At 33.9% G+C, this 15,994-nt stretch overlaps 1 protein-coding gene across 1 annotated transcript in view; it reads right to left on the reverse strand.

The window, feature by feature from the left end:
- r (carbamoyl-phosphate synthetase 2, aspartate transcarbamylase, and dihydroorotase rudimentary) overlaps positions 1-15,994 on the reverse strand; it is a 56,118-nt gene that overhangs the window by 24,803 nt on the left and 15,321 nt on the right. The window contains 12 exon segments of the mRNA XM_080163822.1: positions 1,103-1,218; positions 1,507-1,566; positions 1,868-1,966; positions 2,385-2,538; positions 2,983-3,041; positions 3,236-3,299; positions 3,757-3,839; positions 4,303-4,392; positions 4,562-4,691; positions 4,866-4,971; positions 13,290-13,347; positions 14,445-14,529. Coding sequence (XP_080019948.1) covers positions 1,103-1,218; positions 1,507-1,566; positions 1,868-1,966; positions 2,385-2,538; positions 2,983-3,041; positions 3,236-3,299; positions 3,757-3,839; positions 4,303-4,392; positions 4,562-4,691; positions 4,866-4,971; positions 13,290-13,347; positions 14,445-14,529 — 1,104 coding nt within the window.

A 15,994-nucleotide genomic window follows, 5' to 3' on the forward strand; every position in this document is an offset into this window, starting at 1 on the left:
ATACAAACTATTATTATACCTGAGAGGTGTGACTAGTGAAGCATCTCCTGAGTGTACACCAGTATTCTCAACATGTTCACACACAGGTATACAAACTATTATTATTATTATTATACCTGTGAGTTATGACTAGTGAAGCATTTCCTTAGTGAACACCAGTATTCTCAACATGTTCACACACAGGTATACAAACTATTATTATACCTGGGAGGTATGACTAGTGAAGCATCTCCTGAGTGTACACCAGTATTCTCAACATGTTCACACACAGGTATACAAACTATTATTATACCTGGGAGGTATGACTAGTGAAGCATCTCCTGAGTGTACACCAGTATTCTCAACATGTTCACACACAGGTATACAAACTATTATTATACCTGGGAGGTGTGACTAGTGTAGCATCTCCTGAGTGTACACCAGTATTCTCAACATGTTCACACACAGGTATACAATTTATTATTATTATACCTGGGAGGTGTGACTAGGGTAGCACCTCCTAAGTGTACACCAGTATTCTCAACATGTTCACACACAGGTATACAAACTATTATTATACCTGAGAGGTGTGACTAGTGAAGCATCTCCTGAGTGTACACCAGTATTCTCAACATGTTCACACACAGGTATACAAACTATTATTATTATTATTATACCTGTGAGTTATGACTAGTGAAGCATTTCCTTAGTGAACACCAGTATTCTCAACATGTTCACACACAGGTATACAAACTATTATTATACCTGGGAGGTATGACTAGTGAAGCATCTCCTGAGTGTACACCAGTATTCTCAACATGTTCACACACAGGTATACAAACTATTATTATACCTGGGAGGTATGACTAGTGAAGCATCTCCTGAGTGTACACCAGTATTCTCAACATGTTCACACACAGGTATACAAACTATTATTATACCTGGGAGGTGTGACTAGAGTAGCATCTCCTGAGTGTACACCAGTATTCTCAACATGTTTACACACAGGTATACAAACTATCATTATACCTGGGAGGTATGACTAGTGTAGCATCTCCTGAGTGTACACCAGCATTCTCAACATGTTCACACACAGGTATACAAACTATTATTATTATTATACCTGGGAGGTGTGACTAGTGTAGCATCTCCTGAGTGTACACCAGCATTCTCGACATGTTCACAAACAGCCATACAGACAATCTCTCCATTGCAAGCTACAGCATCAACATCAATTTCCTAAGTGCAAAAATGTAAATGTAGTTTAAAGTTGATTATTAGTAGGTAAGATGTCTTCCATTATTTGAATTTCTTTAAATGTCTATTTCAGAAAATTTACCATTGACGTAGTATTTTCCAAGAATATCAAAATATTCTTCTGCTTGAAATCAGTTAAAATACAACCTTAAAATCGTAGAAATAAAAATGGCCTTGCGGTTAGCAAGATCCTTCTGTACAAAAGTACACAAAGACATCCTGTTACTTTTATGTAAGTATTAATTTAATCTAATTTATCAAAAGGCTTACCTTTGCATCATTGATAAACTTGGAAATGACCACAGGATGCTCTCTGGACACATCGCTGGCCTTGAATCATAGAAACCTGTAGATTAAAGGTTAGGTAGCTTAGCTACTATTGTATATTACTTACATAAGTTGACTACCCATAATTCCAGTCATAACTTTCATTTCTAAATAAACTTTATTTTTATTGATCATCTTAGATTATATTTTCCAGAATGCACCGCAGGATTTTATCTTACCATGGGACAAGAATTAATTTTAGGAGAAAATATCTACAAACGGTCTTTTTAAAATGATTAGTAGTTGTTTCTCATACTTTTCAAATGTATATAAACATATTCTAATATCTGATAGTTTTCAATGCCTGTTTAAGGTAAGTCTCCAGGTCTTGTTCTGAGTTAGCAACATTCATAGCAGCTCCACTCAACACGTAGGATGGACGTACGAGGCAAGGGAAACCAACCTAAGAGAAAAGTTAGTTTTAAATATCATAAAAATATATGTATATGTTTACCTTAACCTATGAAAAGGAAAAGGTAAATAATCCTGATATTGCGACAATTTTGTAGAAAAAATGTAGTACAACATTACGTAAACAACCATTGATCATAGGGTATATCTTTGCAAGCCTTTGTTTATGCGTAGAGAATTGTAGACTTTGGATCAGTATTGAAAGATCCTACTCTTATTTGTTGTTTTGTAAACTTGGGACTTTTTTGAATATTGATTGGTTGGATCAAACTTTTCAACCAATAATTTTAATCTACAAAATGGGTTATTTTGTTCATTATTATTTAGAATGTAAATCAATGTGTTGTCTATTGTCTTATCCCTAAGGTTCCTGGATAGGCATTCCTTCATTTTAAAAGAGACTTACTAACCTCTTGACAGAACTGTATGGCAGACTCGAGGTTGCTGAGCTCCTTCCACTGGGGCTGTTTAATCTCAATCCTGTCCAACATTCTAGAGAACTTGAACCTGTTCTCAGCGTTGTCGATGCTTTCAGGTGACGTTCCCAGTACCCGCACCTTGCTCCTGATTTCAACGAATTTTGTTGAGATTTTGCAAAGTTATATTTAAAAAGTAGCAGTAGTAAATTAATATGTAAGTAAATTTGTACTAAATACTAATACCTATGATTGTAATAAGAGAGGTAAAAACATGTTTTAAAACTTGTAAAAGCGTTTTCCCTTAGAGGTCCTACCATGCACTACTCCCACCCCATTATTCATAAAAAAGAAAATAAGCAGGGATAGTTTTTTGCCAATGCCATAACCCTGTGGGAGGCAATAACCCTTGGGGCCTTAGTGACACCTTACTCCCAATAAAAACCTAACCTAACCTGATCTATAGTAAAATATAAATTCACGAAAAACTACCCTACTGTGATTGACAAGTTAATTAGAGGGGAATCGCTAAACATCCTAATTAATTTTGTAATATTTTTATATTATAATATTTTTAAAAATGTATAATAACCTGTAAAGATCCATAGCAATATTGTTTGGTAGCTGACCTCCCATACTTACAATTACTCCCTTAATAAAAAATATAAATTATTCAGCTCAATAAATAAAGTTAAGTTGTCTTTTAAGTAAGGTTTAAAATAAAAACTCTAACTCACAATTTAAAAAAAAAATAATGTATTACACTAGGTTTAGCATATTATTGTAACATATTTATAAATATTAATACTAGATTACAAAAGTTTTTTTTTTAAAACACAACTTACCGTAGGTGCTTCTAGCTGATAAATATCCATAACAATTTCATAAGAAATCTCGTCAAAATACAACCTAAGAATTAAAATTCAAGTTCGTATATTTAGGTTTTATACACAGAAATAAATATTCATATTATTTTTTATATGCAAAAAAAATCAACGTTGCAAATATTTTACAAAACAAGGGTATCAAAGAATGATAATAATTTAACTTAAAAAACAAGCACTAATGTACCAACCTTACTTGAAGATCTACATAAAAAAGCAGGGAGGAGACAATGGACTGTTTATCAAAGTTTTTTGTACCCCAACATTTTCTCATTAGTTTAACAACTTTGGGGACTTTTTTGGATATTGATTGGTTGGTTCATTGAATTGAGTGTCCAAAAGTTTCAACCACTAATTTTTATCTACAGAAGAGGCAATTTTGTGTATAATCATTAGGGAAATACATCAATTTCTCGACTATTGTCTTTTCCCTTTAATCCCTGCTAATAAAGTGAATTAAAGCTGTATAATATGACTGGTACCTGTCGCACATATCATAATCAGTGGACACAGTCTCTGGATTATAATTCAACATGATAGTTTTCTTTCCCAGTCTTCTCAATTCCTAATCATAACAAAGACGTTAATATTCATAGAACTTTATATTAAGTATTCTAAAAATTCGACACCAAATAAATGGCTTCAGTTACCTTTTCTGTGCATTCAAGTGTCTAACTCCCAGGAACTGCCAACCCTGTAAAAACTGAACCACTCTGTACCTGGATAGATTTAAAAGCTGGATCTAACAGCATAAGCCAGTCACTGAGCTTATAATTCTATAAAAACCTGAAAAAACTCTAGGTGGATGTTTCAACTTTCTAACAGCACACCAGTCAGACTCCACAAAGATACCTACCATTAGAACCTATTTTTAACTGGATGGACCTAACAGCACATGTACATCATTCCTAAAGAGTTTACAATTCTACAAACACCTACTCCATGACTACTTAGATCCAAACACTGAGAAACTATAGCTACAAACACACACACACACACACACACAAAAACACCTAAAGAAACTGTACCTGGATGGATCTAACAGCACACCAGTCAAACTCGACAGAGCTGCCAATCCTGTAAACACCAGAACCTATCACCATCACGTGATCATCCGCCTTAAAACAGAAACAAATGAGATATACAAAAGGCTTAAATCAAAATTACATAGCATGAAACCATCTCAGTAAAAAGGAGAACTCTATCAGTTAAGTTGTTATTGAGATCCTAAGCTTCAGACAAAAAACCTTAGGTACTACTTTAAATAGTAGGCTATTTTATTTTTACCTGGAACTCAACATCATGACTGGAGCCATTATAAGTGAGGTAAAGATAGTTAGTACTTGCTGGCCATTCAGCAGCCACCGTATCAATCTGTTTCACCCAAGGAAGTATCAACAGTTGGCATCTTTGAGCCCTTAAATTAATAGAACACTTTAAGGCAGAGTCAAAATTGTGTTTTGTTAAAATGTTAAATGAAGCATGCAATACATTCAGCTGTGCGCGAAGCTTACCAATCTCCGTATGCATCTAAATCCTAACTTCAGAGAATCTGGGCTACTACAACAACGACGACGATATATCGCTTTACCTGACTGCGTTCTCAGTGCTCTGGACCAGTTTAGCAATCTGGATATCAGAGAAGCCGAGCTGTTTAGCGGTCAACATCAGGTCATACTCCAAACTTGAGCATTTATCTAAATTACAAATAAAATATTTCATTGTAAAATAATTAGGAAAATCAAGGCAGGGAATTTAATCCTTATGAAAACAAAGCTGATTTTCCTCCAGCCTTTGGGCCATAAGCAGTAAATAATATGCAGAAAAATTCCATTTCTTTGCTAGTCTACAGTAGGTATTCTACTGAATTTATCATAAAAAAAAGAATTATTTAAAGATATTGGCGGGATAGGTTTTTCTTTAGTTACAATATGCCTAAATGTTTGGAAATTGGAAATATACAATTTTTTTATAAAAAACTTATTTAGATCATTTTATTTCCAATAGAAACATACAAAAATAATGAAACATCTAAAAAGTTTTAATCAAAAGTTTGATCGACCTTGGAAATATAATAATTTTATTAGAAAACCACTTAAACCAAATTTTGGTTGCAAATCAACTATTATTTTATTTTCAAGTTCTGATGGAAAGCAAAATAAATCATTTTTTTTTGTTGTTGTTGAAGGATTTAATACTGACAGGCTTAAAACCACAAAAAAATTTTCCAGTTTGGTTTTAAATCCTATATTGATATTAGCTGAATTAAAACCTGTTCTTAGCCATACTGAAAAATTATGTATCATATTGTACTGCAGAAAATTTTTGAAGAATAATATGAAAAATTGTCACATTAATACCTTCGGCCCTTCGAAGCTAACAAAACTGTAATTAATTTTATACTATTTCATCTAGCTGTATGTTATACGATGCGATAAATAACTATTCCAGTTTTACAGCCGCTAGACATTCTCCTAAAAAATATCTGACGACAACAGCTAGTTCTCTTTTCATACAAAATCAGCAGAAAGGGGATTGAAAACAATCTCTTGCCTTAGATTGTTGTTAATTCATCAACAGCCGTTTTAAAGATTTACATTTTTTACCACAAATATCAACTTTTGTGTATGTAATACACAAACTGCAATGGAAAACCATTTATTGCACTTTTGCTGTCGGTTCATATCTTTCAAATATACAGAAAAAAATGAATAGAGCTAGATTTTCTGTCTTTAAAATTTTTCATTTTATAGGAAAGGTTTTTATTAGAGATTTATGATAGAAAAGGTATAGATTTATTACAAAAAATCTAATGATATGATATCAACTTTTAAGAATTGGATATAGGATTTACGTAAATAGAGGAAAATTTAGCTTGCTAATATGGGCCTCATTTATTGGTAAGTTCGTTTATTCATTAAATGGGAAAGGAATGCAGTAAAGCAGTTGGATGTATCGTTATGTACATGAAAAACTGGTACAACATCCAAGTAACAATATATCCATTTTTAAAATAAGTTTAGGTAGTCTATCTAATCCTATAACGTCTAATGGTTTGATTTTGGTAGAAAACAATTTGATTGAAAACAAGGAAACGCAGAATTTATAAACAGGTAGAGAAGGACGGTCCAACACAGTGGGAGCTTGAGTCAACTCCTATTCTTTTTTTTGTTTATTTAAAAGGGGACTATCCACGAACAAGAGCAAGTGATTCTAAGCACCTTCCAGCAATGATTCTAAATGTTTTTTTTAAATTTTTGGTGAATATACTAGGGTTATGTTTAATGTCGTTATATCGATTTAAAAAGTTTAGTTTCATCATGGTTTTATATGAATAAAACTTTGAAACGTTAGACATTTTGTGACTAAATATCATCAAATGTTTTGTTGAGTTCTAATTGCTATATTACAAAAGTAAACTTTTTTGATGAAAAATGTTAATTTTTAACATTTGGCATATTATTTTATTTGAACTTTTGAACTCAACAAAACATTTGATGACATATTGTCAAAAAATGCTTAACATTGCAAAGTTTTGTTTATAGAAAACCATAGAGAAACTTAATTTTTTAGTCGATATAACAATATTAAACATAACCCTAGTATATTCACCAAAAAAATATTTAGAATCAATGCTGTAAGGTGCTTAGAATCACTTGCTCTTGTTCGTGGACAGTCCCCTTTAGGACTATTTAAAGTATCTAGTATGTAAAGGAGGTGCTTAAAATGTACTTTATAACTAAGGTAAAAAGACCACTTTCATTAACATCACCCTCCTTTAAGATATTATAAAGCTTCACAACTCATAGTTATCCTATAATACATTAATACATGACAGTAATAATTTGCGAACCACTTAACCAATCGAATTTATCATTTTAGAGTAGTTTCACTTAAGTACTAGAAAAGTTTCAGGCTATTTCACTCTTCTAAAAAATGTATCAATTTCAAGAAAAGCATTACTAAAAAAAACATTTTGAGTTCTGTAAGATTTAGTTAGTTATACTATTACAGCTGTTCAATATATGTAGTAGATACGCTGCTCAAGTAAACAGAAGTTCATTGAAACTCCCACATAAAAAAAGAGGAATATTGGACAACAAAATGGAAAGTTTCTGTAAGTTAGAGTAAACATATTATAAAAATTTTTGAATGGCTGTTACTAATATAAGTATTTTTTCTTAAACCTTCATCATCTGTTTTACAATACCTTCTTTAATGGAACAAAAGTATTGCTTGATTGAACCCTTTTCCTATTAACAGAAATTAATAATCAGTATCTTATTTTCTAAAAATAAAACAGCCTCAAAGCACCCAAGGACAAATGTGAAGCTTTCCTAAAATGAAAACTTAATCGGTTCATTAGTTAAGCTACTTAAGCTACAGACAAAATACCCTACTGCTTTATATAATAGGATTGATGTGTGTTTATCCGTAGAAAAGGAACATATGCCAATTTTGCTAGAGATCTGTTGTTCTTAAATAGTTAAAAAATTATTCAGTATTTTTAAAATATATCTTAAATTTTTCAAATATGATCAGTCTGAATTTTATTTGTCTGTTTTAGATTTGCAGTAGGAGAAATGTCATGAAATATGCGCAGTTTTACAATGTTTTTCCATAATTTTTGTACATTATAAAATGTACATTCAATTCACTACATACGTATAGATTTGGCCATCATAATTTTTTGTTATGGCAATCCGTCGAATTTTTAGGCCTGATTCAGATTCCGGATTCTTAAAGAATCCGTCAAAAAAAGTGGCGGATTCCTTGCGGATTCCGGAATTCTAGCAATATTTTAAAAGAATTTTTAATTTTTTTTTTAAATTAAGTGCTACATATGTCCTAAAAATCAATGTTCTTGGTATTCTCTATAATTCACTTCCGAGAATCGAACCAGATTTTAAAAGATATTATATATAATGATGAAAATCTTTGCCTTCAAAGAGGAGGAGTTGAAAGAAAAAACTCAAATAAGAATCCGGAATCCGCTATTGAAAAACGGATTCCGGATCCGGATTTGGATTCCAACATTGGCCAAAAATTGGGCGGATCCGGATTGCCAACCCTAATATTTTTTTCTCAGTCAAAATATCATACTATCATTGCTAATTTTGTAATGATCTTAAGAGATATGACAATGGACGATAAATGATGCAAACCCCTCCCCCCATGTAGATTAAAATTATATGTGGAAAGTTTGAACTTTGCTATTTTGTACAAACCAATAATTCAATATTTATTAAAGGTATCAAATATAAATACCTACCTATTTATAAATATTGGTATTTTAAAGGTCGATTTTCTGAAATTTATATTATCTTTTACAATAGGGATATAGTTAATGATTTAAAATTAATTTAATTTACAAAAACAAACATAAATCAAAAGTAGGTATGCAGAGAGGTGAAGTAAAATTTCTGAAAAAAAGAATGCATGTAGAATAAAGGTGGATATTATGACAGGGGAAAATTGTCGTCAATTACGGTTACTAACATGAACATGGCTCATTTAGTGGGAGGGGATGGGGTAAAAGGGATACATATGGGTTAGCGTTATTTTAGCTACATGCGAGTTTCACTTTATTAGAGTAAATGATAATCCAAGATCCATGAAATAATAAATCCATTGAAAAAAGTAAGTTGGTAAAAACAAAGAAACAATATAGAGAATAGGATTAAGGGATCAGAAATATATTTTAAAATCTAAACCTAATTTCTAAGGGCATATATTAAAAAAGTAGCATATCTTTTTATAAAATTAATTGATTTCAAGACTTTTATCTCGAGTCTTATTGGTTTGAATCCTACATGACAATACACATACAAAAAAAACTTACAATTTAATAGAATTGGATTACACATTGGAGGTCAAAACCCTCAAAGGACAACTTGGCGATAAATTATTACCCTAACCAACTAATCCTTTTCTTTCTGTAAAACGAGGAAAAGGAAAAACAGTTTGATCAAAATTTTATCAACGTTAAATTTTGTGAAAAACAAAGTTTTTGTCTGCTGATGATGTAATAGAAATATTTTCATTATGTTTCTTTTAAACTTTATTAAAGAACTTAAGTTAACCTCAGTGAAAGCATGACGTGCTTAGTTAAATTACTTTTATGTCAAATAGGCAGAATAATGATTTTAAAAGGGGGATGGAGGTAGGTTGTGTTAATATTCCGTAAGTGTGAGTTAAGGCTTAAAAACAGTACTAGAACGATAAAATTTATGTAACTTAAATAAAAAAATTGTTGTCAATAGTTCTTTTTAATAAGTAATACATATATTTAGTGAATATTATCGTTCTAATACTGTTTTTAAGCCTTAAAACTCACACCTTTACGGGATTTTAGCACAACCTACCTCCCCCTTTTAAAAACATTTCATATATTATTTAATATCATATTTACAGCAAAGTAGATTAGCATATTAGGTAAAACCGGAAATACAAGGAAATAAAATAAATATCGCGATTATAAAAGATTTGGTTATCAAATGCTTTTTCAAAGTCTAAAGAACATATATTAACAAGAGTATATACTTTACTGTATTAAACTTTAATAACTTAAAATGTATCTATAAAACAAAGTAGCTTGATGTCTGTCCGTCCGTCAGTCAGTCTGTCTCTTGAGATCTCGGTAACTACTGAACCGATTGGATTCTACTCTTCAGGGAATATATCTTTTGGTCCCCTAGTGGTTATCTATTTTCTTGGAGGTTTGGACACCCCCCCCCCCCCACCCCCCAAAAAAATAAAATAATCCCCCACATTTTTAAGGCAGTTAATTTAAAGTCCGTGGTTCCAGCGCCAGAGTTACTTATTTTTTTATTACCTTTTGGGACAAAGCTGCTAGTATTTTTAAAAAGAAATGTGATATTCCTAAGAGCAAGATGTATTATTTCATTCATAGGTGCTAGTTCGAAACCTATATGTTTAAATATATTTATATTTGGCACATTACCCAATATAGTTAAATCTAATTTGTTTATGGAAAAACTCAAACGTGAATTTATAAATAAGGGGGGGGTTTTTAATGCAACCATCTCGTAATCAGTGAGCAAATGGCACTTAGAATTCGAATTTCGATCTGAAATTTTGCATGAGTAATCCTTGATAGGTCTATTTTCCCTAAATCGAACAAAAAGTTGGAAAAGTAACGGCTGGCGGCTGGCAGCTCAGCCGTTTAGCCGTTTTTTGCCTATTTTTAGGGCAAATTCATCATTAATTACGTAGGAATCAACTTTTTAAAACATATTTCTGGTTTAATTCATGTTAAATGATAACAATAACCATTTTTTAAAATTTTTAGTACCAGCTGCTAAACGGCTAGAACCGGCTGAAAACGGCTGGGACCCGCCAAGAGTATAAAGGGTAGATAGGGCTTGTGACATGTCTAGGGGTAGGTTTCTATGGGTGCTGAGCTCAAAAATGTTACTAAAAATAGTGACGGCCAATCCATATGGCAGCTGGGCAACAGCTGCAGCTCAGCTGCGAGCGGCCAAGAGTAGAATGAGTAGATAGGGCTTGTGACGTGTCTAGGGGTAGGTTTTTATAGGTGCTGAGCTCAAAAATGCTAACAAAAATAGTGGAGGCCCATCCACATGGCAGCTGGGTAATGGACGCAGCTCAGCTGGGTAATGGCAGCAGCTCAGACGAGATAGGCCAAGAGTAGAATGAGTACATGAGGCATGTGACGTGTCCAGGATTAGGTTTTATGGGTGCTGAACTCAAAAATGCTTCTAAAAATAGTTTCGGCCAATCCCTATGGCAGTTAAGTAATAGCTGCTGCTCAGCTGCGAGCGGCTAAGAGTAGAATGATTAGATAGGGCTTGTGACGTGTCTAGAGGTAGGTTTTTATGGGTGCTCAGCTAAAAAATGGTACCAAAAATAGTGGCAGCCTATCCATACGGCAGCTGGGTAACGGCCGAAGCTCAGCTGGTAGAGGCCAAGAGTAGAATGAGTACATAGGGCATGTGACATGTCTAGGGGTAGGTTTTCATGGGTGCTAAGCTCAAAAATGCTACCAAAAATAGTGGCGACCCATCCATATGGCAGCTGAGTAACAGCTGCAGCTCAGCTGCGAGTGGCCAAGAGTAGAATGAGTAGATAAGGCTTGTGATGTGTCTAGGGGTAGGTTTTCATGGGTGCTGAGCTCAAAAATGGTACCAAAAATAGTGGCGACCCATCCACATTGCAGCTGGGTAACAGCTGCAGCTCAGCTGTGCGCCACCAAGAGTATAATGAGTAGATAGAGCTTATGACGTGTCTCGGGTAGGTTTTTATGGGTGTTGAGCTCAAATATGCTACTAAAAATAGTGGCGACCAATCCATATATGGCAGCTGAGTAACAGCTATAGCTCAGCTAGGAGCGGCCAAGAGTAGAATGAGTAGATAGGGCTTGTGATGTGTCTTAGGGTAGGTTTTTATGAGTGCTAAGCTCAAAATGCTACCAAAAATAGTGGTGACCCATCCATGTGGCAGCTGGATAACGGCGGCAGCTCAGCTGGGAGCGGCCGAAAGTAGAATGAGTACATAGGGCTTGTGACGTGTCCAGGGATAGGTATTTATGAGTGCTGAGCTAAAAAATACTACCAATAATAGTGGCGGCTCATCCATATGGCAGTTGGGTAACAGCTACAGCCCACAAGCCTTATCTACTCATTCTACTCTTAGCCTCCCCCAGCTGAGCTGCAGCCGTTACCCAGCTGCCATATGGATTCGTCGCCACTATTTTTGGGAGTATTTTTGAGCTCAGTACCCATAAAAACTTACCCCAAGACACGTCACAAGCCCTATGTACTCATTTTACTCTTGGCCGCTCCCATCTGAGCTGCAGCTGTTGCTCAGATGCCATATAGATTGGCCGCCACTATTTTTGGTACCATTTTTGAGCTCAGCACCCATTAAAACCTACCCCTAGACACGTCATAAGCCCTATCAACTCATTCTACTCTTGGCCTCTCACAGCTGAGCTGCGGCCGTTACCCAGCTGCCATATGGATGGACCGCCACTATTTTTGGTAGCATTTTTGAGCTCAGCACCCATAAAAACCTACCCCTAGACACATCATAAGCCCCATCTACTCATTCTACTCTTGACCGCTCGCAGCTGAGCAGCAGCTGTTACCCAGCTGCCATATGTATTGGCCGCCACTGTTTTTGGTACCATTTTTAAGCTCAGCAACCATAAAAACCTACCCCTAGACACGTCAAAAGCCCTATCTACTCATTCTACTCTTGGCCGCTCGCAGCTGAGCAGCAGCTTTTACTCAACTGCCACATGGATTGGCCATCACTATTTTTGGTAGTATTTTTGAGCTCAGCACCCATAAAAACCTAACCCTGGACATGTCACATGCCCTATGTACTCATTCTACTCTTGGCCTCTCCCAGCTGAGCTGCCGCCGTTACCCAGCTGCCACATGGATTGGCCATCACTATTTTTGGTAGTATTTTTGAGCTCAGCACCCATAAAAACCTACCCATAGACACGTCACAAGCCCTATCTACTCATTCTACTCTTGGCCGCTCGCAGCTGAGCTGCAGCTGTTACCCAGCTGCCATATGGATTGGCCGTCACTATTTTTAGTAGTATTTTTGAGCTCAGCACCCATAAAAACCTACCCCTAGACATGTCACAAGCCCTATCTACTCTTCATACTCTTGGCCGCTCCCAGCCGTTTTCAGCCGGTTCTAGCCGTTTAGCAGCTGGTACTAGAAATTTAAAAAATGGTTATTGCTATCATTTAATATGAATTAAACCAAAACTATGTTTTAAAAAGTTGATTCCTACGTAAATAATGATGAATTTGCCCTAAAAATAGGCAAAAAACAGCTAAACGGCTGAGCTGCAGCCGCCAGCTGTTACTTTTCCAACTTTTTGTTCGATTTAGGGAAAATAGACCTACCAAGGATTACCCATGCAAAATTTCAGCTCGAAATTCGAATTCTAAGTGCCATTTGCTCACTGATTACGAGATGGTTGCATTAAAAACCCCCCCCTTATGTTTACCTAAAGCTTGGTGACAGTCGATAATATTCTTCATCTTGTTCAGAAACCAAGGATCAATCTACACAATAAAATAAATAAATGTTTAAAAAGAAATAATATTATCTAAAAGTTAATTATTGTCTTTTTCAGTGACTAAAGTTTTATATAATTTTAAATGTCCGACTGACTTTGATTAGTTTTGAATTATCATTTCAATTTAAAAAGAAAAAATATTATTTTTTTTGTGGGGGGGGGGGGTCAAAGGGTGATTTCTCTTGGGTGGGTGGAGATACCCCCCTGAATAGTTATAAACCTTCCCTGGGTCTATGATAAGCTAAATTGTAAAGGAAACCTTATATCGGTCCAACGGTAACGGTTACCGAGATTCATCGGTACAAACAGAGAGACATCCTGTTACTATATTTGTCCGTTTTTCTATCAATAGGAAGCTTCCCTACTTATTGATGTAGCCATTTCTAAATTCAAACATATTTTGTTTTGTTCTTATATTTTGAAAATTATAATGCATTAACAAAAATTATGCATTTCCATCTAAATTCACCTTCAAAGTTTTCTCTACTCCCGCCAGGAGGGAGGGGACATTGGACTGTTTTTTTTAAACTAGTCCCCAAGGTTTTATGATAACGTTTTCTTGTTCGTTGGCTTAAAACTTCCGGGACTTTTATTAAATTTTGATTTTTTGGTTCAATAAGTTGAGTGAGTATCCAAACGTTTGAACCGCAAATTGTAATCTGCAAAAGGGGTAACTTTGCAATCTTCATTGGGGTGGGGATGTACATTTATTTATCAGTCATAATCCATCCTTATCCCTTGAGATCCCTGAATCCCGCAATAAAACCTTGGCATAATAAAATGTGCTGAAAAGAAACAAAAATGTGCAAATTTTCCTCCCCAAACATTTTGTTTTATGCATAGAAGATTATTGCATAAAAATTGCTTAATTATCCAACAACCAATAAATTCAGGATCTTAAGGGATAAGCCAATAGATGATAAATTGATAAGCATTCCCAATGATTATAAACAAAATTTTTCCTTCTGTAAAATTATTGGTAAAAAAGTTTTTGAGCTAGCGATAAGAACGAGGTTAAACTTTTATAAAATAAGATTTCGATTCACAAATTTCAAAAACTGTTTATAAATTGAAATAATTTACCCTGGTAAGATCATACAGTTTATCAATAGAGTATCCACTATTGAGTGCGGCAGCTAACACAAACATTCTTTTATCTGTTGGCTCCCTAAATATAATATATCTGTAGAGTATCCACTATTGAGTGCGGCAGCTAACACAAACATTCTTGTATCTGTTGGCTCCCTAAATATAATATATCTGTAGAGTATCCACTATTGAGTGCGGAAGCTAGCACAAACATTCTTTTATCTGTTGGCTCCCTAAATATAATATATCTGTAGAGCATCCACTATTGAGTGCGGCAGCTAGCACAAACATTCTTTTATCTGTTGGCTCCCTAAATATAATATATCTGTAGAGCATCCACTATTGAGTGCGGCAGCTAGCACAAACATTCTTTTATCTGTTGGCTCCCTAAATAAAGTAAATATAGAAAACCGTTAGTTTGAAAAATTATACAGTAAAAAGTAAACATAAAGATTAAAAATAATTGGTCATACCTAAAATTTGGTTTGAAAAAAAAATCATAAAAGATAATTATCCTTCGTTTAAATCAGATTCATTGAAAATAATCATAATGCAAAAAAAGTTTAACTAAGTTTCAATACAAAAAGATTGAAGGACAATTAAAGCAAGAAAATTTAATGCTGCGAACAGGGACAAGGGAATGATATTCTGACAAACAATTCTAAAGGAAAATTTCCCCACAACCCCCCCCCCCCTTTCCTTTTCCTCCACTTCTTACCCAGTCCTCTTCACTTACATGAGAAAACAAAATATACTTTTTTTGTTATTATGTTTTAGAGCAGATTCTTATACATATTTGTATACTCGGGGAGGGGGGTGATAAAAAAAACTTCCCTGAAAGTTAAATACAGAAGAATAAAAAAACTTTATTTAAATAAAAAGCTTGAAAGACATTTAGTAAAGTATAAATGAAAAAAAAAAAAAAAAAAAACTATTTAATTTAATCAGAATTGTTAACTGCAAAGCAAACTTTTAATTAAACTGATTGACATTGCACAAAATAAAAGAAAATATCAATTGACGTCTCAATTAATTCAATGACTTTAGATTATTATTGAAAGTTTAATTGACAAAAGAAAAATCATTTAAAAAAGATTAAAATATATTTATCATAAACTATTTTTAGTTAAGAAAAATAATGGTTTATGTATGATAAAGTTTCGTGATTTTTAATAAGGGTTATATAACCAATATTCTTAACTGTCCTTTCATAGAGAGTGATTAAACAAATTACTTAAGGTTTTATAAGTATACTTGGTATGAATACTTTATTAACAAATCATCCGTTTTTCAATTTTTTGCCTTATTTTGTACATATAATCCAAAATAACCTAAATGTTTTTGTACAAAAATTTCTGTATAAAAAGAAAGAATTATATTTGTAAAAGTTTCAAGGTTTAGGATCTACCCTCCAGGGGAATAAAGTCTACAAATAATTCAGGAAAAAGAGAAATAAACGTTTTTATTCATAGTTTCTTACTTTTGGCACGCAGATCTTATTCTATGGTGTTTAGATTTGAAAACATTGCTTATTGGTATGTAAA

This window comes from Acartia tonsa, chromosome 6, assembly GCF_053477335.1.
Source record: "Acartia tonsa isolate MP-2025a chromosome 6, ASM5347733v1, whole genome shotgun sequence".
NCBI classification, from domain to species: domain Eukaryota; kingdom Metazoa; phylum Arthropoda; class Copepoda; order Calanoida; family Acartiidae; genus Acartia; species Acartia tonsa.